The sequence below is a fragment of the Apteryx mantelli genome, chromosome 3 (genome assembly GCF_036417845.1).
Source record: "Apteryx mantelli isolate bAptMan1 chromosome 3, bAptMan1.hap1, whole genome shotgun sequence".
NCBI classification, from domain to species: Eukaryota; Metazoa; Chordata; class Aves; order Apterygiformes; family Apterygidae; genus Apteryx; species Apteryx mantelli.
In genome coordinates, this window is record NC_089980.1 from 105,899,501 (window position 1) to 105,927,132 (window position 27,632).

Below are 27,632 nucleotides of genomic sequence, written 5' to 3' on the forward strand. Positions count from 1 at the left end.
AATATTGTAATTTACATTTTAAAAATAAACTGATTCTCAGAAGAACTGGATTTCCCATCTTTTATAAACAGCAGCATAGCACATGGTATGAAGTGGTTTACAGACTTAATCGAACTATGCATGTGAATGAAGTTATTCAACATGCATAGGCTTTTGCAGAGCATGACCTGAGCATCCTAATGCTGCAGTGATCTTGGTATGACAGTTCTGTCCACATGTAAAAAGTGAGTTTCATGTTTGCAGACTTTTTGAATTAGTATTGTGTTTCTGCATGTTTGTGACACATACCCAAGAAGCCTTAATCTTGATCATCTCTGTATGGCCTGAGAATTCAAGTAATAATAAAATACAGAACACTGCTTTCTGTTCTACATCATTTTATCAAGATCTTCATATAGTTTATGAAGACAATCCATACATAAATATTTACCCAAAAAAGACTCACTATGTGTACATTGTAAAAGAGTTACTTTTACAATGTATTTTATTTTCTTTGCTATTTCCCACAATTAAAACTTCAGTGAGATTCTAGGGGAATTCTTACTCTAGACAGGAAGGCATGTCCTTATTTATATGGGTTCTGTGGGAAAATGAAGGCATAATTATAGCGATATTTTAGTCATCTGAGATGCAGGGTAGACACTATGATATTTAGCTGTTCTCGCACACACACATCCTCTAGTCATACGTGGTAAGATGATTTACTCCCCCAGCTTCAGCCCTCTAGGCCTTACTTACTGTAACACATTCCCACCTCTTTCAAGTGTATCACATTCAGCTTACAAGCGAGAAAGCTTATCTCCACAAAGCTGCACATGCAAAAGAACTAATTTATTCTGTATATTTTTAAAGTTGCTTCTATGGCAATTACAATATGCAAAGCTCTCATAAGAAAATTAGCAAGAATGAAGTCAATAGGTTTCTAAAGAAATTTATTTTAAAAATTTTTACATAATTTTAGGAGAGATTCCTGTTATAGAATTGAATAGATTGAATTAAAAATTCTAAATAATAATTATAAAACTAAAAATAATACTCTCTAGTAGGTTCTGTGGGTTTTCATAGCATTTATTTATACAGAATCTCATTAAATTCATCTTCAACAACTTCTGTGGGACATTTTTGTCAGTATACTTGCTTACTCTGCCTAATTCCACTCTTCAATATACAGTATTTTTCTAATGCAATAGCAGTAGAAAAGATACGAAAGAAACGTTAATTGAAGTGGATTATGCTGCTATACAGGCTATCTCTACAAAAAGGTTTAAAAGACCACCGTCTCCCAACGAAATAGGCAGAAAGCAGTTCAGTGCTGACTCATAAGGGGTGATATATTGAAAAATTGCTTTTACCTTATTGGCAACACATGATAAGGTAGAAATTCATGGTGGTTCCCTCCAGGCAGTGCTGGTAATCCCTTTGTTGTTCTGGTGTTAATCTGGAAACTGACTGTGACTTGGCTTGAAAAAAAAAAAAAGAACATAAAATGATTTGACCAGAACTGGAAAGGGGCTCAGAGCAGACAATGACAAAGCCGGAGCTAAAAACAACATCTTGGCTGAGTCTATTGCCTGGCTAAAAATCTGTTCAGCTGTTTCACAGAAATTCTGAAAAGGGGAGTGCAATATACCTCAATTTGCATTGGATGGCTGATTCTGTTTTAAAGTATACACTTGCAATACTTGTATGACACTTGTATTTTTATTACTTGCATATACTTGTATTACAGATATGCACTTGTAATAAATTAGAACAGGTAAATGACAGCCTAAGTTTGTACTGACTTGTTTGTTTGTCCTGACAAGGAAAAATCCTGCCTCAGGAGTTCAAATTCTTTTTGGTTGTGCAAGTATAACTTCAACTAAATTGATGTAGAAACAGATTCAGTATTTGTTTACACACAGGACTCAAGCCAACATGATATAACAGTTCTATTAAGTGACACACTTGTTTTGGTCTGAATCATGACTGTGTTAGGCTAACATTAATACTTCAATTTAAGGTACTATATCAGTTTAGTGTTCAGTTATCCACGCAAACAATTTAAATAATTCTTCTAAACTATTTTATCCAATTAGTAGGAGTTTCCTGTTTTGACACTACCTCTAAAAGCAAGATATATATTTTATTAAAAAACAGAGGTGCTCTTTAATAATTCATATATAAAACTTAAATTTCTGTCTCTTTGTTAATCCTATCAATAACAATGAAAACCCATCCAGTGTAGTTCCTTCTAATTAAACCACACTAATTCATTTTAAACTGACATCCAGGATCAAGACAGATCTTAAATTGAGTGACTGTGTATTGCCATAAATCCTTGTTCTTTTGCTCTCCACAGTCGTGTCAGCTCAACTCATAGTGTGTCCAGAGCAGATTGCATTTATTGGTCTCCCAGGAACCTAGCCTAGAGCAACATGAAGGAGGAAAGGAAGAAGCAAAGAGGCTGGTGAACTAAACAGGAACAGTGAAGGACAGAAAGCTGGCTGCTGGCCAAGTAGTTTGCAAAAATTTGGGGAAATTCTTGCTTATATTTTTTACCATAAAGATAAGGAACTTTGGAAATGATTTTTTTTTAGAATCAACTTTTAAACTCTATTTTTCAAATATTTTTCTTTCTTGGAAGATTTTTTTAAAGTGATTCTTTTTATAGCAAACAAGTACTTGTTCCACCAGCTGCCTATTATTAAAAAAATAGCAAGCTTATTTCTTTTGTTATCCATCTAGGATCTGAAAGGACATATATAACTTATTTGGCAGCTGGTGTGTTTCAAGATGAGTTTAAGACTCAGATATGATATGTGTCCTTACAAGATTCGGTCACCTTCATGATTATACCTAGTTTCGATTTGCACACACTCACACAGTTTGAACTTTGAAAATAAATACGCCCAGCCTGTTGAAAGGAGAGCAGAAGGAAGGGCTGATGGGATGTATCGTTTGGTGCCGACCTGCGGAAGAGGTGGCATTTTTCTAATTTAACTCGAGGAGAAATCAAGCGGTGGCAACTGACGAGGAAATTAAAGGCAGTGTAATATCTGATATAAAAAGGTACATCACTAAGAGGAAACGAAGCCAGTTACATCACCGCAGAACAGAGCAGCGCGTGGAAACCTTCATGTCCACAGGCAGCGGCCGCACAGACCGCCTTCCCGCTCGGGGGCCGCCGCGGGCCTCGGGGGTTGCCACGGGCCTCGGGGCCGCTTGGCGTCTCCCGAGGTTTGGGGGCAGCCCCGGCCCCCGCCCGCCTGCGGCAGCAGGGTGAGACAGGCACCGCCTCACACACCTCACATGGTGGGAGCGGGAAAGGTGGGAGCAGACTGCTGCGGCAGCCAGTGCAGCTGCCTCAGCTTACACCGCTACACGAGCGTTTTATTTCTGGACACCCACGGCGCGGCCCCTTATGGCCCCTGCCTCGCTCAGGGGGCAGCGCCGCGGCCGCGTCAGTGGCAGGGGGCGGGCAGAGCGTGAGCGATGGCGCTTCCGGCGTATGGGCGCGCGCGGCCCTGGGCGGCCATCTTAACTGGGGGCACGGCTCCGCGGCGCCATGTCCCTTGAGGGCGGGCTCCCTTCAGCGGCGCGGCGGGGGGTGGAGCCGCCCGCCGCGCCGCCCTCTGCCCGCCCGGAGCCGCCGCCGCTCGCCTGTGAGTCGTGGGTCCGCCGCGGGGCTGCGGAGGGGCGCAGCGGGCGGGCGGAGGCCTGGGGCTGGGGCTCCGCTCCCCACCAAGGGGCGCGGGGCGGCGGGGCTGAGCCGGCCCTTGGGAGGGTTTCGGGGGTTGCGCCGCCGCCGAGGAGAGCGGCAGCAGAGCTGGGCAAGGCCGGGCGCGGTAACGCGGTGAGCTCGTTTGAGCTGGTTCCTCAGGCGGCGTGTGGTAGCCCCGCAGTGAAGATAGCTGGCGCTGAGGAACTGGTGCCGTGTGAAGAGCTTCACCTGCTCCGTGCCCTGGATTCAGGGCGAGATCGGATCACTTCTCTGCCTCTGTGTGGAAACAAAAACTTGAATGCCGTCACCAGAGGTGCGTGGGCGCTCTTGTTGCTCACAGGAGGCAATGAGCAATAAAAACAAACTGATAACTACCTGGTTTTAATGTCTCGCTTTTCTGGGCAAAGTACAAAGTGTTGCCGGGGGTCAGAGGTTTGAAGTCTAAGCAGTGTAGTTAGTTAAACTATTAACTCAGGCTGGGCCGGTACCTTTTCTTTGTCTATGTTTTTAATTATTGTATTTGAATAATAGAGCTATTCATCTAACCTGAAGATCAGTTAGCAGGTTCAAGACTCAAATGCTTGTTTCTGCGTAACTTCTAAAGTAATTATATCTCCAAACAGGATTCAGGCTAAATCACAAAATCATAGAATAATTTAGGTTGGAAGGGCCCTTTTAGAGGTCACCTAGTCCAGCCTCCTGCTCAAAGCAGGGCCGACCTCAAAGTTGCATCAAGTTGCTTGGGCCTCATCCAGTTGGGATCTGAATATCTAATAGGAGCTCATTCACATGAACACTCAGCGTTCTGAAAGGTAAAATTGTTGAAGTCAAACTGAGTATATCCGTTGAATTTGTCTGAAGGGTTTTTTCCACGTAAAAGGGAATGAATGCTAAAGATTCTTGCTTCCAACAAGCTAACTAAGAGTTGCCTGTTTGTACAGCTGAAAGGCTCAGCAGGAATTTGGCAGGATGAAGCCTGTCATCGTGGTGCACGGTGGAGCTGGCCGGATCTTTAAAGAACAAGAAAAAGCATGTCGGTCTGGGGTTGTCAGAGCTGTGCTGCGAGGTTATGGGATCCTGAAACGAGGAGGCACTGCCTTGGATGCAGTTGAGGAGGCAGTACGATCCATGGAAGATGATCCTCATTTCAATGCAGGTAACTTTTCAAGAATGTTATTGTTATCAAGAATTAAATGGATTTAGAATCATTAGGCATTTAAAATGTTTTGTCATGCTAATTCTGAAAATGCTGACTTGTGTTTTCTTTTAATTGTGCACATTGCAGTGGAGTAAATATTTGCATTACAAATACCATGCTATTTTATTATACAGGGAAATAAGGTATGTATAGTAGTTTCCTGTGAGCACGCTTAGGCAGATGAATTAATCTTTCTCAGTTTTCAGACATTTTATACCTGCTGTTTCATTCTGGTACTGCAATATTACTGTTCTGTAAATGTTCTATTACTGTGTGGTGTCTTCAAGACATGGATTCCTTAATGGAGTATATGTATAGTTAATGTTCATATTTAAATCACTTGAACATAGCTTTGAGCAAAATTTGAGCCTTAATGTTTGGCCTTTACCTATTGACTGAGGAAGGCTGTTCTTGGGGGAAAAAAAAAAAATAATGCTTGCAATTAGTACTTTGGTAAATAATATTACAAAAAATAATGTAATAACGGTATGTAATTGAATTCATACATTAAAGGTATTAAACTGAACTTCGTAACAAATAATGTGTTTGTATTTTCCAGTATTTTTCTCCTTTTTATATGACCTCAGGTTTATTGTTTTGATGAATTTCAGTGGGAAATATTTCCCCACCCCCACCAAGGTATGTCAGTAATGAACATGAAAAAGACTTGTCAGTGTTCGGCATTTTAGATAGTGTGCTTATTTGTAATGTGGACATTCTGTTTGCAGAGATTCACTTGTTTCTTCTCACCTTGTAATTGGGGGTGAGGGAAAGATTTTACTTAAAGTTATATTGTTTGTGACTGGGGTTGAACCTCTTGCATTTTAGAGGAGAATCGTGAAGCAGACTTGGAGGTGTGATGTGTGCTATGAGGCTATTATATAATTAACATCAGGCTTGTGTTCTCTCCTGGCTTATAACTTAGCATATTAACTTATAGTTCTCTTTACCCATTCTCTAAATCTGTCACTAACCTTTAGAACTTTGTATCGCTTAGGTCAGTAAATCAGTACCTATTTGGCCTTTAGCTCATCATACTTCCTGGGGTATGTCTCAAAATATCTCCTCTGGCCAGACAATTTAGATTTATTGTTTTAAAAACATCAACTGCTTCAGGATAGGAAAAATCCCTTATTCTTGAGGAACATCTCTGACTTCAATGGAGTTCTCTTTGATATTAGGTGTCCAGTTGTTGATGTGGAAGTAATTTCAGTATAAATTTAAGTGTAAAGATTCTTTGCATCTCTTCCTTAATCATTCCATGAAAATGATCGCATACTTTCTTGGTTTGTTATACATTGGTTTTGATGATTCTGTAAAGCAAAGTTATTTAGACTGGAAACATATTTTAGCTCTGTGTGACTTTCTCTGTGGTGAAAGCCTACTTTATAATGGTCTGCTTAGGCTCATTTAACTTGTACACAACAGCCTGAGGATTTGTACACTTTTCCTGGTAAGCAGAAGCACAATAAGTAGCAGTAATCTGTGTTTTGAATATGAGTTTTTTTTATTTATTTTTTTTAACCCTTCATTTGGGATCTTGTCACTAGTGTTGCTTTTTTTGAGCCATGCTGAGCTTTGGGAAATGGGTGAAAAGGGGTGCAATGACACATGACAATGTTTTCCTTTTTATGGAGCATTGATTTGGTTCTTCATCTGGAGACATTTTCACTGGCTTCTGCTCCGCCTCTATTTCTGATTTGTTTCTGGTGTTGTGGGAGGAAAGGCTGGGCAGGCACTTCCAAGCTACCTTCTTTCACCAGACCAAGAATTCCAGCCTCTCTCTGAGTTCAGTAATTGAACTGACAGTTGCGAGCCATGTATGCTCATTTAGAAATGATTGTATCATTTGCGGATAGGACCTTAGTCTCTACCATATCCAGTGACCGTTAGTTATAACTTAACGTATGAAGTGCGATATGTGTATTTGACAGCCTTTTTCATGGTATGAGGTCATGTTTATCCTTGATGGAAAATAAGCTTTTTTTTTGTCTAAGGGCATTTACTCCAACTTATTCTTTGTTTTAATAATTCAATATTTATACCTTGTTTGTAATATATTAAATGAGCAATTTTTAGCAACGCTTGTTTAAACTGTGGCCTTGTGAACCTTATGCCCTTGTTCAAGTTTGACTATTTTGATCTAAATGGCAAGTAGTCTTGTAATCACTTATGTATACATCTAACTGTGTTAATGCTCATTAGATACAGCTGCTCTCAGTAGTTGGAGAGGATGAGCTGAAAGCTATGTGAAGAGGGCCCTGATTGGAGTGGCTGTTTAAAACTTGCCATGTGGCATTTATCTCTGTAAAAGAAAAAGCAGTTTTATTGTAATGTTTCTAGAAAAACATGGACATTGCTAAGAGGCAACAAGAAAGATTGCGAAGCGTGCACATAAGGATCAAGCTATGTCCCTTTTCAAATAGGGTTCAGCTGTACTTTAGTTGCATCTCCATGTAGGCTTGGTGTTGGGGCTCAGAAGCTATACTGTCTTCTGAAATTACCGTCTTAGTGAGTTGTGCAGCATATAACTTACAATAAAGTCATCGAGTTCTGCTTTTGGTGAGGAAGTGACCGTGGCACTCTTTCCTTCATGCCCCATCTCTAATGATTAGCAGTATTAACTAGCTTAGTCTGTGTCCTTCAGATACAAGAAACGTCATTCCGGTACAATGGTCCTTGCACACTCTTTCCTTCTTAGCTTTTTTGCTGGACTTAGCTACGGTGTAGTCTGTAGATAGAGGGAATTGGGGTAATGCTCCAAGCATCCTTGCAGTAATTTGGAAAATGCCAGATGCATTCGTTATTTGTGGTCCCTTAGATTTTCCCTCTATGTGTTTCTGCTTTGTTCCCCTGCCCTTGGCTCATAACTGAGCCAACCTCCCCCCCCCAGTGCTGCTGCAATTACATAGTATCCTCAGAGGCAGGTAGGCCTCACCTGTCATGCTGGAAGGCAGGTGAAAAGACAGGCTGATCTGGAAGCACACTGGTAACCAGCCAGGAGGCATTTGTAACTGCAGAAGGAGGGATTTGTGCTACCTCCGCTAAACAAAAGTTTTGTATCTAGCTTTGCCTTGTTGTACCAACTTTCATTGCCATCAGCAGATAGGTCTAGGTAGATCTCTAAGACAAGTGGGATGAACTGTGCTTTGAGGGTGCCTGTCTCTCTATAAAAAGAGCCTTTTGTAGGCAGCTACCTTCAGCCAGATGAACTCTCCAACAGTTTTCTGCTCAGGATATGACAGGAGTAGCTTATTTAAGCTTTGGGAAAGGGAAGGACCCCTTTCATTTAGCAAGAAAGAGGAAGCTCAGTTCTATGTATGTTAATTTACAGGAGGTGGATGCCTGACACAGATGATTAATCACAGTGAATGAAATCCAAAGATATGTTCCCTGAGAGATCTGCAGTACGTACGGATTTCTATAAATGCAGTCTTGAAAGGGACTGGTAGGACTTCCTCTGGAGCCATGCCTCTGGTCACTGGTGTCTGAGGAGGCTTCTAGTTCTAGTGGGAATTTCAAGATGATGGGCTACCTTGTGAGAGGGAACTAAGCATGTTGTGACATGGCTTATCTAAAAAAATAATAAAGACTTATTCCTTGCATCAGAATAAGGGAGAAACCAGAAGAATGATGTTAGCACAGGGGGCACAAGGAAGTTGCCTATAAGCTCTCCGTAGATCAGAGTAGTCCAGAAATTAGCAGGTTCTGAATGATGCAGGACTGAACTCTGGAATGGTTTTTGCTTTTGGAGAGGGGCAAAAAATAACTTTTTGGGGCAGAGTTCAGGTGTGTGTGAGTTGGGGGGGGAATTTTGAAGATTACAGGAGGAGGATTACAGGATTTTGTTGCCTTGTGTAACAGAGGATTGAACTTTCTGTACCAGTGTATTTCAGACCTGAATGTAAGTCTCATGTCAACAGTTGTTAACAATGGTTTCTGACTTGCTATAATGTTGGTTTAACAGAATAAAAAACTGTTTTAGCTTTGCATAGTCTTCAAGTCTTTCTACCTGGGTTAGAGTGAGTCTACCAGGATTTTTTTTTACTTGTTGTTATGTTTAGTCTTCTCTATTACTATTAGCAAGACTTGTGCACTTGATCACCTACAACTTACCATTCTCCTGTGGTACAGTTATTGGCATTATTTAAAAAAAAAAAAGAACTGTTTGCATTATCTCATTTTGAATCTCATTAATTTTAGATTAGGTTAGTGATAGCACTGATAATTATAGAAGAAAATAACTACCCAGCATTTTATTACTTGATTTTTTTTATTTTTTTTAATTCCTTCATCTGCTGTTTTTATTTGGCAATGAAGAACTTGGTATTTCAAGTTTTTGGTACACTAGTGAGTGGATGCTTTAGCCTTTTATTCTGCTCTATCAATTTCAACAATTTCTTGGACTGTTAGTGAGATACTAATCTCCTGATAGGATCGAACCCTAAACTATCTTGCTGGGTTGTGTTGTATCCTACTGTTGGAAAAAATATAAAGGTAAAATAGCTTTATGTGCACATAAAGTGATTTGGGGGACAGAGAGTCCTGTTTATGACTGTTTATCACTTTATCTTTTATACCTAATATACCATTTCAGATGGGATTACACTAATGGCATTGCATATACTGAATTAATGATTTGCATTTGAGTCACAAGTGCGTTTTCCATCTAATAAAAGAATAAAAAAGAACCCTTCATTTTTAAGTAGTCATTGTACCATGTGAGACTTCTGTTAATGGCACTGGGTTTTGCCAAGTATAACCATACTTGGCAGCGTTTCTGCAATTCTTTTTATAATCAGGAGGTAGTCACTCTCAGTAAGTCAGAAGACAAACTGGGGAAGAGAAAGCCTGCTTGATAATGTCTAATAATTGAATCGTGTGATGGTTAGCTCTTAATAACTTTCTTCTTTTTCTCTTTCTTCCCTGGTGTGTTTGGTCTTTTTTTTTCTCTCTTGTCTTTAGGCTGTGGATCAGTTCTAAATGAAAAAGGTGAAGTAGAAATGGATGCCATTATTATGGATGGAAAAAATCTAGCCTCAGGAGCAGTATCTGCAGTTAAATGTGTAGCAAACCCAATAAAAATTGCTCGACTTGTCATGGAAAAGGTATGCTGAATGTGTACTTGCATATGAAACTTTCTTTCCCTTAGGACTTCATCCAGTATATTGATACACCTTGTTGATGATGTTTGTGTAGTACTTTAAATTGGGAAAGAAGGCAGAAGTGGGTGATAGTGTTTGGAAACTATGGTCATGACCATAAAGAACTTCTATTTTAAGTGTTTAAGTGCTGATTAAAAGTAACATTCTAAGAAAACCTCAGTTGTGACATGCAATTGGAAGTTCAAGGAGAAATTGATCCAGGCATGTCAGTCTTCTGCAGCGCCATAGCTAGTGTTGAAAGTTTTGGTGGGGTGGGGGGGGGGGGGGGGGAGGGGGGGTTGTTTTTTTTGTTGTTTTTTGGGTTTTTGAAGGTAACGCTAGCACTATATGACAGTGACAAGATTTAAAGAGAATCAAACTTACCAGTCAGGGCAGCAAAATGATTACTACTAGCCCTACTTTCTACATAAAAATCAATCCCATGTTACTCCCCTAAGAATTCCCTCTTACCATCTGCCACAGCAGATTTCTCTTGTTTTTCAGAAATGGTGCAATTGCTATAGTTCAGATGATATGTGTGATATGTGCATCTGTTTTACCATAACTGGACTCTGATTGTGATCAAAAAGTTTGCACCATTTCTGGTGTGTGCATTTTTTATCCTGCTAGTGCAGCTACACTGTGGTTGAAAAGGGATTGTATTTGCAAGAACACTTATTAACAAAGGGGATTTATGTTTCTTTAACCTTTCAAAGTGACTTTTGAGAAAACAAAACCTCTTTTTCTAATCTATAAAGAAGATTTAAATGCAGCTTGTCCTCAGAGGCTTTCAAAGGATGTAAGAATTATTTTTGCCATTAATTGGAGGGTAGTTCTGTTTTTAAAAGCAGAACTTTTCAGTAAAATAATTAATACAGATTTTTTTAAAATGTGTACCTACCAGAAAACAATGTTTAAATTTGTGATGAATAAACTTTTTGTCCCTTTATGTGGGATTTATCCTGTTTAACCAGGACAAATAAGTGGGTATAATTGGTAGACAGCTTCACAAGACCAGATGCTTTGTAATTGGAGAATATAGGTGGAGGTTCAGGGGAGGCATCTCTTTTAGGATGCTGGGGGGAAAATTTTTTTTTTTTCTTTTTCTGTAAATCATTTCTTTTAATGCCATTGTTCAGTTCATGTTCCAAATTCACTGATTTGGTCTCCATCCTCTAATGATGAAATCCCATTTAAGTCAACAAGAATAAAGTCAAAGCAGCAGAAATTTTTTTTGAGAAAATAACATCCCAAAGCATTTAAAAACACACAAAAAAACAACCAACCCCTGCCCCCCCCCCCAAAAAAAAACCCCAAACCAAAAAACTTTCCTATGTCCTTGTCATGTATAATGAGGTCTGTCTTGGCATTGTATGACACTTCTAGTGCTCAAAATGTTGAGGCTAAATTTGAAATAAAATAGTAAAATCCAACTGTATAGGACCAAACATAATTGTATGGCTCTAAAAACACGAAATGAGAAGCACTTTCATTTTGTGGTAAAATGTATTGCTGTTTGCCTGGATGCCAGGAATTCTGCGTTGACAATAAAGATCAAATATATATGTTAGCATGAACTGCTTGATGTATCTTAAGGTAAGTTTTTGCAGCTTCTGTGGTAGATATTACAAATTGGAATACCTGATGTTGCTCTTTTGTTGATCTTAGGTAGGAATTATGGGACACCAACCCAGGCTATTTCACAGTACTTTCCAGAGTGCATTTTATTTGTTGTGTTTTACTGTGGATAAACCTAATTTTCTTCTGACATTGCACGTGTTGTTTTAATGGATACCCTGTTCACAGAAGATAACAGCTAAAGGAAAATATTCTATTAAATAAATGAAAGCCTTTTCCATATATAGTATTTCTTTTCCTTGGGGGAAGAGGGAACAAGGGAAGAAGAAAGTTAGGTATGGAATTAGAAAATACTTTGAACTCAGTGACCTTTAGATGATGAGGTTGGAGTTTTCATGGGGTCCTGAGCATGTTTAAAGAAAAAACAAAAAACACCACCAACAACAAAAAGCACCTCTTGTAATTATCTGTGTTTATGTTCCTTTTGTGGAACAATAGGGGCTCCATCTGCTGGTTAAAGTAACTCCTTAAAATTTTGCTGCACATGTGTATTTTGTAGGCTGTCACACCATCACTGGGCTCAAACTTGTCCAAATCCATGGTGTAGAAGAAAGGAGGGCACCAGAATAATTGCCATTCATGACTGACTAAAATATTGAACATACCAGTCTCTAGAGACAAAGGGCTTAGTTCATTAACTAACTAATCCAACAAATCCTTGAGAAAGCAATTAAATTCCTGTGAAATCATTACTGTTTGCAGTGAACAAAAACATGATGCACTGAAAGGGCTTTTTTTTTTTTTTTTCCAATGGGGCAGGTAATCCCTGCTCTTCCCCAACACATTTATTGGGTGGATCTCGTGAACATTGGAACAGGGCTTCGATGCAATGCATGAGCTGCCTGTGTATACATTTTCTCCTACTGAATCACCCAGCTCTTTAAATTAGACAAAGGAGAACTTAATGTAAAACATGGGCTCCTTAACACAAAGGTGCTAACTTTTGCTGTGTTCTGTGTGATGCCAGGATTGTTAAATAAACAGCATTTTGGTCTGAATTCCAGGCAAGTGCAAAAGCTTGAGGGTCTTTTTCCTCCCCATGTGCCATAAAATTAATGAAACTTGCTATCATTTGTTGTTTCTTATTCAGGCCTCTTTTTGTCTTTTTGGACTACTTTGCATAAATGTGTCCCAGAAAAAATTAGGCACTTAAAGTTAGCAAATGTATTCATGAAGCTGTAGAAGAAGGATGAGATAAATATGCTTTTGTGTTTGTTTGACAATGTTCTACCCACTCTTTTGATGAACAGTATACATTGAAGGAAAAACAAATTGACTTCTCCCTCAATAACTTTTCCCAGTGAGGACTGCAAAAAACTATCACAGAAGCTTATTCCTCTATATGCAAATATTTCTTGTTTGTGGACCTCATGGGTAGGCGTGTTATCAGAATGTGCATATTGGAGGGAACACTTAAAGTTTAAATAATTTTTTTTTTTAAAGAATAGTATTAAGTCTCTATTCCTGAAGCAAGTAAGTGATGGAGGAGATGGCCTTCTGATATATATAAAGTCAAAAAGAAAAGTTCAGTGGTATTTTCTAAAAATAAAATTTGCAGTATTGAATCATGTGCCTCTGGTGGTTTAGTTACAGTGGCAGAGGGGGGCAGTATTGCACGAAGAAGTTCTGTTCCAAGTCCAAGAACACTTCAGCTTTGTCAGAAATAGGTAGATCTTTTATTGTTTGGTAATGTCTCTTACTATGTAGTATTGTTGTCCCCTCTTTCAAACATACAGACAACTTTTTCCTTGTAACCCTTAGTCTTGTTCTGTATAGCAGTGCTGTCATGAAGTAAAGACTTAACTTGGAAGAAAAAGATATTTAAATGTTTTTAAATATTTGCCATTAGGGCTACCGCATATGTGAATGACCATTCAGGAGTGGGTTTAAAGTGTATTCACATTTCTTGTTTGTATAAAAGTTTGAGAACGTTAGAGCAGAGACTGTGTTAGGCTGAGGCAGAGCTCAGTATCTGTGGTTTGGGAAGAGGATCTGCTCGAGTCTTCAGTCCTTCACAAAAATGCAATGCTGTGGCTTGCTCGTAGTAGTGATTGCTGGTCATTGCTTTAGAAAGCCACAGAAGTTGATGGCCTGCAGCATCTTAGTGCGAAGCTTTGAGACTATAATTGTTCTGCAGAATCCAGCATGACACAGAAATACTGAAATTTCTGGCATCCTAGCTTTAGAAGGAGAAGCAGTGTACATGCCACTGCGATGCTCTGCAGGGCTTATAAGCCTGGCTGTCTGACACATGACTGCTTCCAACATCATGCAGTTCTACTTTTTGGACCTAAGCTGGTACCTGTGTGCCGTGCTATAAGGTCTTAAGGCCTTAAGTGAGCTGCTATGCTCTGAAATAACTTTGTACGATATCATTAGACCACTACTCTTCCAAAAGCTTTTGCCACTTTGAACAATTATGGCTGTGCACTGGTATAAGAAGTTGATGCTTATTTTTGGACGCTTATTTAAAAAAAACAAAAAACTAAATGAGATTTTAGAACTCCTAATAAAGTAGAAGGACTAATGAATCAAATCTGTTTGGCAAGTTTCTGTAAAATAAAAATTAAGGCATACAGACTTTGAAGCATGGATTTAACTAAGGCTGTTGACTTAAGATCAAGTAAGTGCATTGCTGAATAAAGGGATCAAAATGGAACTTCTGCAAATCTAAATATTGTTAGAAGAGAGCAAGTGATCTTTTTGTGAAATCTGAGAACAATATTCTATTCATAAATATGAAATTCAGGGTCCATAAGAGCAGCAACTAGTAAGGGAAGTATTATAAATAAAATGATTCAGCTGATGTTAAAAAAACACTTTAGCGTATGATATTTAAATCTTTTTGTTATTTTACTCCTACAAGGTGTAGTTACTTTGACCAAAGCAGGGATTTATTTACCATTCTCTTCTTCTGATTAAAGTCATTCTAGATCTCTTAGTTAACTGGACAAACCAGTTGTCTAAACAAGTAATGACTTGGTGATTGCCTGAAAATGATACAAAGAAGTTGCATGCAAATTAGCAAAAAGAGCAAACTTACCAATTTTCCTTTTCCTGCTATAGCCAATATTAAATAAATGAATGTAATTCTGTTTTACTAATGCTGAAGGCTTGTTGTGGAAAGCTGTAACATTCTTCTAGTGGAAGAGGAGATAGGCATAGAAATCGAAGTTTAAAAATAAAACCAAATCTGGAATGTTCTTTAGATACATATTTTTAAATGAAGAGTGATTATACAGAATTGCTCATACAAGACAAATACTGTCAGTGAACTTCTTTTCTGCCTTCCCCAGACGAAACACGTGCTGCTGACTGACCAAGGTGCACACCTGTTTGCTCAGGCCATGGGCGTTCCTGAGATTCCAGAGGAGAAACTCATAACTGAAAGATCCCAGGAGAGATGGAAGAAGAACCTTGAGCCAGATTCCAACCCTGAAGAGTTTCAGAAGTAGGGTTCTCATAAAATATGTTTTGTTTTTAAATACAGATAACTAGTTTGTGCTGTTGGTCTGAAAAAACAGAATTTGTACGGTTGTTTTCAGATTTGAGAATGCTTCAGTTCTGATTGATACATGATTTGATACTGTCTTCAGAGTATGTCCTCAGTGAAAGTGATGAAACATCAAATCTTCAGTGTATTTGTTTTGTGTAAGTAACTGGAGCTTAATGAACAAACTTCTTAATGCTCAAGAAGGAAGATTGTTGCTCGCTTTGACTTAGCGTGGGTTTTGTGGCATTAATGGCGGACAAAATTAGAACTTGTTATTGCTCTTAAAATCGCCAGATACAGAAGTGCCTAGAGCAGCTTTAACAAACAAGGAGGTGTAGTTATTTACCATAGAAGAACTGTGGTTAAGAAAAAAATCTACAGTCCACATTTTAAAACAGCCATTATCTATGCAAAATATATATATATGTATATAATATTTTTTTTTAAAGCTGATTTTGGAAAGTAAATGTTCAGGTGTCTCTTTAAACTGGATTAGATAGTTAAACTGCATCTGAGTTTGGCCAGTAGGACCTTCTGAGTACTGGTATGGCTGTTTATAGTGGGGAGAAGAAAAACTAGACCAATAAGTTCAGTATAGTGGTGGATGTTGATATGTATGTAATTGGATTGTATTAGAAACCAAAAAATGAATGTCATTTGAAAAATAAGCAAACCTGGCACAGGAAGGTGGAGTGGAGGTGAAAAGAAGAAAAATCATCAAGTATCAAAAATATTTTTTCTACCTTGGTGAGATAGACATAAATTACTGTTTTAAGCTTCCATTTTTATGGCAGTGGTTGTGGCATAGGAAAATACTGTGTTACATACTGTTGCTTGTCTGTTCTGTGAAGTAGTAGTAATGAGGGAATAAGAGATGAAGAATTTGTAGATCAGAGAGAGGAAATTTCTTCTGTGGGTGTGTTAATTAAAATCCATGAAATGGGACCACAAAAAACAAATTATATGTTACTTCTGATAAACTGCTAGAAAGAAAAACAAATTCACAAGACCAAAGTGAGGTTGTTCCTTGATCAAAGGTATCAGTTCATCTTGTGTATGACACAAGTTTTTTGATACATTGTCTATCAAGGACTGTGTGGTGTAATTCATTCTCAAGAATTTTGAGGATGGAGTAGCCCCCACTCTCTCATATGTAAGTTGGAACGACATTGTATCTGAGTCTCCATTCATTCTGCATAACTGCTTAAAAACCCCTCTCATTTATAATAGTGTTAGGCATCTTCAATTTCAGCACTGTCTTGATCTGCCTTCTGATACTGGAAGGCTTGTGTATTTCTGAGGGGCTTGAGAATTTTGTCGTCTTAGTCACCATGTTCTTTTTCTGATAACCAGTGCCCACAAACATCAGCACAAACTCAGAGTTGAAAACGGGTCTCTTTGTTAGGTCATTTGTTACTGTACTGTGTGTAGAAAGTTCTTTTTCCTCGTTGTGTCCACAGTGATTATGCAGAAACCTGCCTGAGGTGAATGGGCAGAAAGTGAAAGTATTATTTATTAGAGACAACATAATATGAGATCATACTGGGAAGCTGAAGGTTGGTGTGTACTTCACTGTCAGTCCTCAGGTCCTAATAATGTATCAGTTGACTGTATTGTAAATCTTATGGGTTCATGGCTTTCCAAGCAGAAGTTTGGTGCCTCCAGAAAAGAGACCTTTGTCTTCTGCTGGTTATAAACCTGCATTGATTCACCAAATATGAATATTGAGAGCATATTTCTGAGAATATGTTAAAGGTTTATGTTTCCATTGCATGTACAAAATGACATCTTGTACCCCTTTTGCTGAGAATAAGGTGTGGTTTGTTTTATCTTCAGTCTCTCATTCCAAAGATCTGTAACAGATGGATGGGTGGGAAGCCCATCTGCAGCATCATATCAGTTTGAGATGAGGTCCATCTTCACGTAAATGTCAGAGCAGTCTGTAAGGTGTGTGATTCATCAGTCAACTTTGATTTGCTGTGAATGAAGCGTAGGGACTGGCAGTATAATATTTTACATAAGCAGGAAGGAACTGGAAGTTGATTTCCTGCAAGATTAATTGTGGGTTTCATGATGTACAAAGACTTTGCCTGACATAACCTCCCAAAATCAAAGCTAATTAAAGACCCTCACCAATGCCTAGACAACTTCCAAAGGTATTCTCATTCCGGCACCTGTTGGGCAGTTCCTTGAAGGATCAGTACAAAGTCTTCTCCTTTGTGGAGGGATTTAGATATTTTGAATACATCTCTCCTAACTAGATAGTATTTTATGTCATGACATGAATTACCAAGATTGGAATATGCAGACAGACACTCAGACTCTTGCTTCTTTATACTGTATTGCTTCTCAATCAATAACTGTTACAGTAAGTTACAATAGCCTTTCTCACACTCTCTTGCCCTCTCTCTACTATACAAATTGTTTTTAAGTAGCCTCTTACAACTGACTTTTCTGTGCTGAAGAAATCAAGTAATTGTTGAGACTTTTCTTTTTTTCCTCTTCAGTGCATGAAGATTTTTAAGCTGGTGTGCAGCTCAAACAGATTCTACTGGCCAAGTGATTTAAACCCCAAGATTCTTTGTACTTTGTAGCCAAGTAGGAAAATACATATTAATGATGCATTATGAAATACTAGTTGAAAGGCACATAAATAACCTTTCCATTTTGTGACATTCAGACATTTAGGGGGATAAGGAAGAAGAAGGAGGAGGAACAGGAAGGAAACAATTCAATGGATTCATAACAACTTTGCTCTCTCTTTCTGTATTTACCTGTTTACATGCATTACTATTAATAATTCAAGTTAATCTCCCTTTGAGACAGTGGAGACAATTCTTGCATCTTTGAGTTACTGTGCAGGGGAAAGTTGTGTGTCAGGTGTCATATGCAAAAAAAACCTACTCCAGAACTCTAATGGCTAGAAATATTCCTGCCCTGTGGGGTATTTTTGTTTTGTTTTTTTTTCCTCCCCAAGTGGAAGTTTCCATGCTGTAAAGGTAAAGTCATAGGGGAGATCAGACAGATCAAAAAAACAAGAGTGTTTTCTGTGTTATTAATTATAAAGCTGTCAGAATTGTTACGTATTGCTTGTTGGTTAAAAAGATAGTGTGTTTTGTAATGAAAAGCATGGTAAAAATGGCTTTATCATGAGTGTAGATCAAACTTTTTCACACTGTAATTTGCAGTGATTTTTTTTCTGTTTTAAAGCTACCTGGAAAATAGATGCAGCGTGCTTTGGCATGTATGCTTTAATTCTACCTGATTTTGTGAACTGTTTTTCTTGGCAGAGACCTGGGAACAGTCGGTGCTGTTGCTCTAGACAGTGAAGGAAATGTAGCTTGTGCAACATCTACTGGAGGACTCTCTAATAAACTGATTGGCCGTGTTGGTGACACAGCATGCATAGGTATGGGGTGTGGGGACTTCCCTCTTGTTTTTTGGAGGTATCTCATTTAAAAAAAAACACATTGCATACATTCTTGCTTCTATCAGTAAATTGAAACATAAATATTAGTACATATAAAACGTGTTCTAACATTCAAATATATCAAAACTCTAGCTCCTTAATGCAACATGGAGACTGCAGGTAGGGAGTAGGAGTAGAGGTGAGTTGGCATCATCATCCTCCAACACTACTTTGATCTGGGAGAATGGGGATGGGAATTTGTTGTTCTCCACCCTTCCGTAATAATACCATTTAGGTCTGATTTTTTTTTTGTGTGTGTGTGTCCCCTTTCTGTGCATTCTAATAATTTTATCCTTATTCCATGCTCACAGTTAAGTCAAAAATGTAGCCTGTTCTGCACTAAAATACTTTTTTCTTGATACTTAGGAAAGTAGGTGTAATTGTAATTACTGCGGTTTCATTATACCAGTGAACCAAAAGTCTAAAATGACTGGCAACTTTGAGTAAATTCCTGTTCTTGGAGAGCCCAGATAAGACTGCGTCAGAACCTAATAGATGTGGTGTGGAATAAAGGAAATATTTTAAGAGATCTCTTATCCAAGTATAAAAAGACACTTGAAATCCTTTCCCCAGGCTTGTTCCTCTCATGGTTCAGACTTGCCTTTTGATTGCTTCAGGGTTCTACCATGGAGTTGGGGTTTGGGAAATAATTATTTTTAGTAAAATGTGTTCCAAACTCAGCACTGCTGTTGGCAGCTCATTATTATCATAGAGCTAATACTAGCTTTTTCTCACACCGAGTTACTGATATTCTGGTAGCCTCTGCATTTTGAGAGTGATTTTTGAACTTCATTTTTGATTGCAGCCTTCTCACTGAGTACTGTTGCTTGCAACTTTTGCCCTTACTAGAGGTCTGCAGAACTGGATACAGGAAAAGCTAGTGATGCTTTTAACTATCACAGCCTCTTGCCCATATGCAATTTGAAAAGGGAGTTGACAGACTTATCGTGGCAATGTTTTTCACGTGTAAATTGGGATCTGTTGGAAGGGGGCTATCAGATGAGGAAAGCAGGAGAGGGAAGAATCTTTCATTGTTCTGGTTGGCCTCTTTCCCCTCACCCACTACCTTGTTTATCCATATAATCCCATGGTAAGCTCCTCCCTGCACTCCTGGGAAATATTTTTCTTTGGAGATGTGCTAGAAGCAGGGGTGTTGGGCAAGCGGAAGCTTGGTGGAGAACAGGGTGTGGAATGTGCCTGAAAAACAGGGATGAGAAAAGAGAGGAATGAGTTTGGCAGAAGAAACACCCTGCTTGAGATGAGGAGTTAGGATTTCTTCAGGGGTGCTTCATAATGCTCCGCCAGGGCCCAGGCTCTTCAAATCTCATCTGCTTTTGCCTTTGCAGATAAGTCCCCCACAAACATTGGTCAATTCACCTACGTCTTCATTTCCTTCATATCTTTCTGAGTAGTGATGTTGTCTGACCTGGCTTTCTGCATCCCATTGCTATTCTGCTGATTCTCAAAACACTGTCCCTTGCTGTTCTGGAAAATATTTATGCCCACCCTGTGAAGCTCTGGCCTGCTCCTGCTTCTCCTGCTCCAAGCAGATCACTACTCTTCCAGCTCTCTTAACTTGACACCTGACTTCATCCTGCTGTTGCTGATTTCTGTTATACTTTCTACTGTTGAAATTGTGAGGCAGAAATGAGAAAGGAGTCAGTTGTTGACACTGCTCCCAGAAGTGAACAGAACTTCCATACCATTAGGAAGAAATGTTAGGTACCTTTTTTAAATAATGCAGAGCTTGTAAATTGTATTACAGAATATTACCTTTTTTCTCTGAAAAGGAAGTGGAGGCTATGCTGACAACTATTCTGGTGCCGCTTCAACCACAGGACATGGGGAGAGCATTATGAAAGTGGTCTTAGCCCGACTGATCCTCTATCACATGGAGCAAGGTATATTCCAAACTTCCTGTAAGCTAAAATACGGAGGATGGGAAATGTTGCCTAACGACAGGTTTAGGTTTATGTACCATCATTATAGAGCAGTTGTCCAAAGAGTGGTTCCCGGAAGTATGTGGTTGGACTATCTCTCTTAAAAACAAACAAGCAAAAAACCCCTGAAGTATTAATAAAGCTAATGTAGCCTTAAATGGGCAGAAATATCTATGCTGCTTGATGTTTAATCATGTCTTATATCAATGTATGTTGAAAGATGATATTGTCTACTCTGTCATGTTTAACTGAAGCTTTCTTTAAGAAAGTTTTTTTTCCAATTTGAAACTGTGATTTTTGTGAACAAAGAAATAGAAAGCAAGTAAAGACAAGACATTTTTAAGGAGGGAATGGGGGAAGGTTAGAGAGAAAAGAATCAAAGCATCACAGAATGGTTGAGTTTGGAAGGGACCTCGGGAGATCATCTAGTCCAACCCCCCTGCTCAAGCAGGGTCACCTAGAGCACATTGCACAGGATTGCATCCAGGCGGCTTTTGAATATCTCCAGAGAAGGAGACTCCACAACCTCTCTGGGCAACCTGTGCCAGTGCTCTGTCACCCTCACAGTGAAGAAGTTTTTCCTCATGTTCAGATGGAACTGTCTGTGTTTCAGTTTGTGCCCGTTGCCTCGTGTCCTGTTGCTGGGCATCACTGAAAAGAGTCTGGCTCCATCCTCTTGACACCCTCCCTTCAGATACTTGTACACATTGATAAGATCCCCTCTCAGTCTTCTCTTCTCCAGGCTGAAGAGTCCCAGCTCTCTCAGTCTTTCCTCATAGGAGAGATGCTCCAGTCCCCTGATCATCTTCATAGCCCTTCACTGGACTTGCTCCAGTAGTGCCACATCCCTCTTGTACTGGGGAGCCCAGAACTGGACGCAGTACTCCAGATGTGGCCTCACCAGGGCTGAGTAGAGGGGGAGGATCACCTCCCTCGACCTGCTGGCAACACTCTTCCTGATGCACCCCAGGATCCCATTGGCCTTCTTGGCCACAAGGACACATTGCTGCCTCATGGTTAACTTGTTGTCCACCAGGACTCCCAGGTCCTTCTCGGCAGAGCTGCTTTCCAGCAGGTCAGCCCACAGCCTGTCCTGGTGCCTGGGGTTATTCCTCCCTAGGTGCAGGACCCTGCACTTGCCTTTGTGGAACTTCAGGAGGTTCCTCTCCACCCACCTCTCCAGCCTGTCCAGGTCTCTGAATGGCAGCACAGCCCTCTGGGGTATCAGCCGCTCCTCCCAGTTTTGTGTTGTCGGCAAACTTGCTGAGGGTGCCCTCTGTCCCTTCATCCAGGTCATTGATGAAGAAGCTGAACAATGTTGGACCCAGGACTGACCCCTGGGGGACACCGCTAGCTGCAGGCCTCCAACTAGACTCTGTGCTGCTGATCACAACCCTCTGAGCTCTGCCATTCAGCCAGTTCTCAATCCACCTCACTGTCCACTCATCCAGCCCACACTTCCTGAGCTTGTCTGTGAGGATGTTATGGGAGACAGTGTCAAAAGCCTTGCTGAAGTCAAGGTAGACAACATCCACTGCTCTCCCCTCATCTACCCAGCCAGTCATTCCATCAGAGAAGGCTATCAGATTGGTTAAGCATGATTTCCCTCCCCTTTGTGAAGCCATGCTGACTACTCCTGATCACCTTCTTTTCCTCCACATGCTTGGAGATGGCCTCCAGGATGAGCTGCTCCATCATCTTTTCAGGGATGCAGGTGAGGCTGACTGGCCTGTAGTTTCCCGGGTCCTCCTTCTTGCCCTTTTTGAAGACTGGAGTGACATTGGATTTCTTCCAGTCTTCAGGCACCTCTCCTGTCCTCCATGACCTTTCAAAGATGATGGAGAGTGGCAAAGCTGTAATAAGAAAGCATGGAGTATCACATTTCTAATGAACTGTAATGTTCCCTGTTTTAAGAACTTTGATTATAGCAACAGAAGTGCTTTAAAGACACTTTCAAATAACTATGATTTAAATTTTCATTTTGTTTTGGAAAGTGTACTTAAACTGACTGGGTGGGTATGTGGTAAACAGCTGACACAGTATGTCTTATGCGACTGTAATATAATCTGACTGTGGGATGACCCTTTGGAGCTTTACCTTCATGAGTTAGTCTGTCATCCAAACGCTTGATTATATTACAGCCTGTTAACATAGCCAGACAACATACTTGCATTGCATGCAGTTGAAGAACCATTAATATAGATATCACCATTATTTTTAGAAAGCCGTAGCTTCTGGGCATTGCAGCGTAAGTTACTTTGCGATCAATACAATTGGAAACAGTTGGAAAACTTTCAATTTACATTTTTGTTAGAGAAGCAGTAAGTAGAGAGACAACAGCTGAGAATATTGTAGTTATGCTTCATAGTGCTGTTTTCATACAATAGCTGTATTTCTCTGCAATTCTCTTGTTCCATCTTAAGGTTTCAGCATAAAATACAGCTACAGGTTATTTCCCCAAGTTCTAACACATTGTGGTCTCTCCTCATTCCCTGTATTATACCACTGGTCATTGGATTTTTAAATGGCTTTCTAAGCTCTATTTAGTCTGACCTGTGCAAGGCAGTTTCTTCTCTTGCTTGAAGTTAACTGTACTGCAAAAGCCCATGCATTGATACCAGTTATCTTCCTTGTGATTTACCAGTAGGAAAGGAGAATGAAGCTCAAATTAAAAAAATAAAAATAATAAAAAAAATTAATTGGTTTGCACTTGTTCACCCTGCCCGTGCTTGCTCTGCTTTCATTCACTCTGCCCAGAAGTATAACTTGGCTGCCAGGAAAATACATCAACATTAGGCAGTTTCTTCATATTTCAAGGAAGGCGCTGAAAATAGTCCCCCAAATTGTTGCAATTTCTGAGTCCTTGAGCTGTCAGCTGAAGTAGCATATTGAAGAACAACTATAAAACCTAACCCACTGTTCAGTTCTTCAGTAATTTATACAGTAAATATCTTATTTTGGGACCAATACTGCGAAATGTACATGCATGCTTAGAGAATAAATTGTTTTGTCAGTCTTAACAGCTATTGGAATCTGTGCCTTATGGTGGCAGCTGTTGTCTTGATGAAAAAAATCAAACAGTGAAATACTGGCCCTTTGAAGTCAGTGCCACTGACTTGAATAGTTATGATGTCACCCATACTGCCAGAGAAGGGAGTTTTATCCTATCAGTCGCAAGTGCTGTGAATAGTTCTCATTCTGCTTTTTTTGTTTGGTCTTGACTCAAAGTTTAGAGGGAAGGCATGCAGGTCAGTTATTCTGCAACCTAAGTTGCATAACATTATGGATGATATATATCTTAGAAGGCTGGGACAAAGCTAACTGCATTCCTGAATAGATACTCAAACTTGTAGTGAACAAATATCCTGCAGCTATTACAGGCCTCTGTATATGATATACACAGTAATTTTGATTTAAAAAATATTCCTGTTAATATGAATTAAGTGTTAAGAAAAGATGGAAGTTGCTTTGCTGCTGCTTTCTCTGATGCCTAGTCCATTTAGTCTTCATCTTCCCTGATACTTTCAGAAGTTTCAGGAAGAGTAACACCAATGTCTGTGTTTGATAAATTGTGCCAATGTGAAGTACATGCTTTGAGCTCCATTGTGTCCAGTGGACTTGGAACACACGTAATCATGAAACTTTTGACTGTTTTAATGTGTATTTAAATAATAAATGCTTTAGACCTAGTTCGTGATGGCCTTTGATGGAAAGCTTGCAGGCTGCCATTTTCCCCCTCAAATGCTGGCACCTGAGATGTTGTGTCTTGAACACAGAGTTGATGAGTTAGTCTATATTGAAGACTGAAACTGAAGTATAATCTGAAGCTATTCAAATTCCATCTCTACAGCAGCACCATACCATAGCAGCTATTTGCAACCATCCAGAGCCTTCCTATAAAGTAAGCAGTTCCTCTACTGCACTGGGAATTTCTTGTTAGTTTAGTTAAAGGAGGAATTCATTTGCTTTGCTCCATTTTGGGGGGTGAAACTTGAAGGGAACTTTAAATTTTATTTCAAACAGATATTGTATAGTTAACTTGTTCTTCTTTTCAGGAATGTCACCAGAGATGGCTGCTGACACTGCATTAGACTACATGAAGACACGAGTTGGGGGCTTGGGGGGTGTCATTATTGTTAACAATTCAGGGGAGTGGGCAGCAAGGTTCTCCACCAAGCAGATGTCCTGGGCTACTGTAAAGGATGACCAGCTGTACTATGGGATTTACACTGGGGAGAGGCATACAAAATCTGTTGATGAAGCATTTGCATCTGAAAGTGAGGAATTCTGAGAATGAAGAAACGTGGATAGTAAGGAAGAATAAAGATTTCCAATTTTTGTTGGAGGACAATGACGATTTAATCTTTCTGAAAGATCTGTACTCTTTTGATTGGTTCACAGGCATCACACATTTACAGTCAAAATGAAACCTGGGCAGAGTGGTGTTAGCTTCAGTGGTCATGGATATTAGTGCTTATTAATATCTTTGGAAAATCCTGAGATCTTCCCCTTCTAGATAAAGAAGAGAATGGGCAGTAGAGGCTTACAGATTTCCTGGTTAGTGTGCCTTAACTTTACATTAAAGGGAGCCTGAGTTTCAGTGTTAGAGGAAGTCTTTTCCGTGCCCATTCTCAGCGACTCCTTCCAGGATGATATAAGAGGTGAATACTTAGTAATTAAAAACTGAATTTTGAATGTTGCTTCACTCTAGAGTCTTTTGAACAGTCATCCCATGATAACCACCTGTCGCTTACTGTTAAGGGTAGCTTATTCACAGACTTGAAGTAACTGTCAGGAGGAAAAAAAAAATAAGTAAAGAAACTAGCTTTTTTTAAGAGTTGGGAGTATGATGTGTGCCAGAGAGTCCTGTTTTAGTCTGTTCTTAGGAATCAGACCTGGAATTAAAAAACAAAGACCACAACAAAGTATGTTAAAATGTTTTGAAGTATGAGTGGATAGTTAACAGGAAGGATTGCTGACTTCATACCTATTGTAGTAATAAAGAAGATCGTGATTTCAATAAAAATAAATAAAGCAATCTTCACTGCTTAAATATGAAGATGATAGGCATCTTATAAGTCTAAACATGAGAGAGATTTATGATGACTAACTGGGAAGTAATTCTCTAAAAGAAGTCAAGTCATAAAACCAAGCTGTGCTAACACAAATACAACTGCCTCTTTTAACAAGCTTCTTTTCTTGTGTTAAGACTGAAGTATTCTTTGGAGAGGTTGTGATTTTAAAAAAAGATACAAAATATTAAACTATACGATTTTAAAAAATGATATTCTGCATTACCTCTTTTCAATACAGTTTTTTCATTAAGATTTTGTATTTGTGAAGGAAAAAAGAGCAAGAATATTTTGTGGATTTTTTTCTGTTTTCTAACTTAACTACATCATTTGTGTGTTAAAACAGCATAATAATCTTGTACATTTTAGCTAGTGCCATGACTTGTTTCCTCTGAAGACAGATTTGTATATTATAATTATATACCATCATACTGTGGAATGTTTCCATTATAAGATAATACAAATAAACATAGAAAAAATCTTCAATTATATTTTGAAATTATTCATACCTGTATCCCAACTCCAATAAGCCATGTTATTGAGTTGGCTCATACAGAATGGTAAGGTTGCCAGGATTGTCTAATCTCCTCTCTACTTTAATCCATGTTTTATTAGATGTTGCAGATGACTGGATGTAGACAGTAATGGTTCAGGAGTGACAGCTCATGCAAAACAGCCTTGGAGTACTCATGTGCTTTGTTGCACAAGAGAGCATAGAAGATGGCTACTGATCTGATCAGCAGCAGTTTATGAAATCGTAGCAGTACTCAAGGTATGCCTGCCTTTGACTTTAAAAAATATTCAGTCTTTTGAGTAAAAACTAATTTGTTCCCCTTCTTTGCGTTTAGGTACCAATCTCACAGGACCAGACTGTTTTCCAGAAGAAAGCAATATTGTCTTAGTTTCGTTGCCAGAATCTCAAGGGAATCCAGGTTTTTATGGTCAAGATTCTGCTTTGTTTACCTCACCTGTGCCTAGTTGCAAGATCAAATTTAGGACAGGCAGTAGAAAAAAGGATGGCTAAAAATTTGGCTAGAGTTTTGCCAAATATCATTTTGCAGCATTGCTTTGATCAAATTTATCTTGTGATTGAAAAAAGATCAAACTTGAAGAATTTTTTTAGACCTAAATTGTGATATATAGGCATGGATGTAGGCTATCTAGAAGAGAAGAATGTAAAAGTCCTGTTTCGTGTCTGGTTTTCATCTGATTAAAGACTGTAGAACATGTTCGCAGTCACCATTTCTTTGTTGGAAGTTGCTGGAGAGATGGGACTTGAGCCAGTATTGCCACAAACACCTGGTGCAACATCTTTGTCCAGGTCTGCTTTTATTATACATTCTGTGTGGATGCAAGCCTGTTCTGGTCAAGCTCTAAGCTGACCAAAAACTAAGTGACTGTTAGTGTAGCAGCAAGTGTAAACTAATGTACCTGCTGAGTGCTTTATTGGCCTGGCTTTGATGCTACACTAATGTGGACAGCTGGCTTCTGGTTAGCTTGAACAAGTTCACATCTGTCCAGAATGTACCATCAGCCACAGTAGCAGCAAAGATGCAATCTCAGGGCTGCCAGAAGGAATGGTGAATGGTTACTTAATTCACCTCAGCTGTACTCAGGAATATAATGTAATGATTTGCTGGCACTTAACAAAGAGCATTATTCTATACGGGTTCCTATATCACTCATCACCAGACTAGCTGGGCACTTTCCAACAGTGCATTAAGCAGTGTGACTCCCATATGCTCCGTGTGATCTGTTCCATCTTCCCTGTTCCTTGGTAGTGTCTATATTCCCTTGTTGTGAAAAAGCATGTTTTTCAAAAATATGCATGTGTGCTATGTCTTTTTGATTGAAGCGGGGTTGACAATGAGGAAGCATGCCTTGCATAGGGAGTGGTGATGTTTATGGTCCTTAGGCTGCGTGGAGTTTGCTCCACAGTTAAATGATGGCAGCTCACACAAAGCACGAGTGTTTC

At 39.4% G+C, this 27,632-nt stretch overlaps 1 protein-coding gene across 6 annotated transcripts; it reads left to right on the forward strand.

Annotated features, from left to right (window-relative positions):
* The first annotated feature begins 3,595 nt into the window (after positions 1 to 3,595).
* On the forward strand, positions 3,596 to 27,632 carry ASRGL1 (asparaginase and isoaspartyl peptidase 1). 6 transcript variants are annotated; one of them, XR_010883810.1, is made up of 9 exons: positions 3,596 to 3,644; positions 4,645 to 4,859; positions 9,867 to 10,009; positions 14,980 to 15,134; positions 18,467 to 18,585; positions 20,436 to 20,546; positions 24,641 to 25,246; positions 26,273 to 26,429; positions 26,506 to 27,632. XR_010883810.1 is itself a non-coding variant. In XM_067294115.1 (8 exons), exons 2-7 carry the CDS (start codon positions 4,673 to 4,675, stop codon positions 24,874 to 24,876), a joined length of 951 nt encoding a protein of 316 aa, XP_067150216.1. In that variant the 5' UTR covers positions 3,596 to 3,644; positions 4,645 to 4,672; the 3' UTR covers positions 24,877 to 24,895; positions 26,273 to 27,632. The 6 variants fall into 6 exon arrangements, 4 of the variants coding, with proteins under 4 accessions (XP_067150216.1, XP_067150214.1, XP_067150217.1 ...); XR_010883809.1 differs by having other exon boundaries at positions 26,273 to 27,632; XM_067294115.1 differs by having other exon boundaries at positions 24,641 to 24,895; positions 26,273 to 27,632.

Coding starts and splice junctions, on each gene's coding strand:
- ASRGL1 (XM_067294115.1), top strand. CDS start 4,673: ATGAAGCCTGTCATCGTGGTGCACGGTGGAGCTGGCCGGATCTTTAAA. Junction 15,135..18,466: donor AACCCTGAAGAGTTTCAGAA/GTAGGGTTCTCA, acceptor TTTTCTTGGCAG/AGACCTGGGAACAGTCGGTG. Junction 20,547..24,640: donor CCTCTATCACATGGAGCAAG/GTATATTCCAAA, acceptor TCTTCTTTTCAG/GAATGTCACCAGAGATGGCT.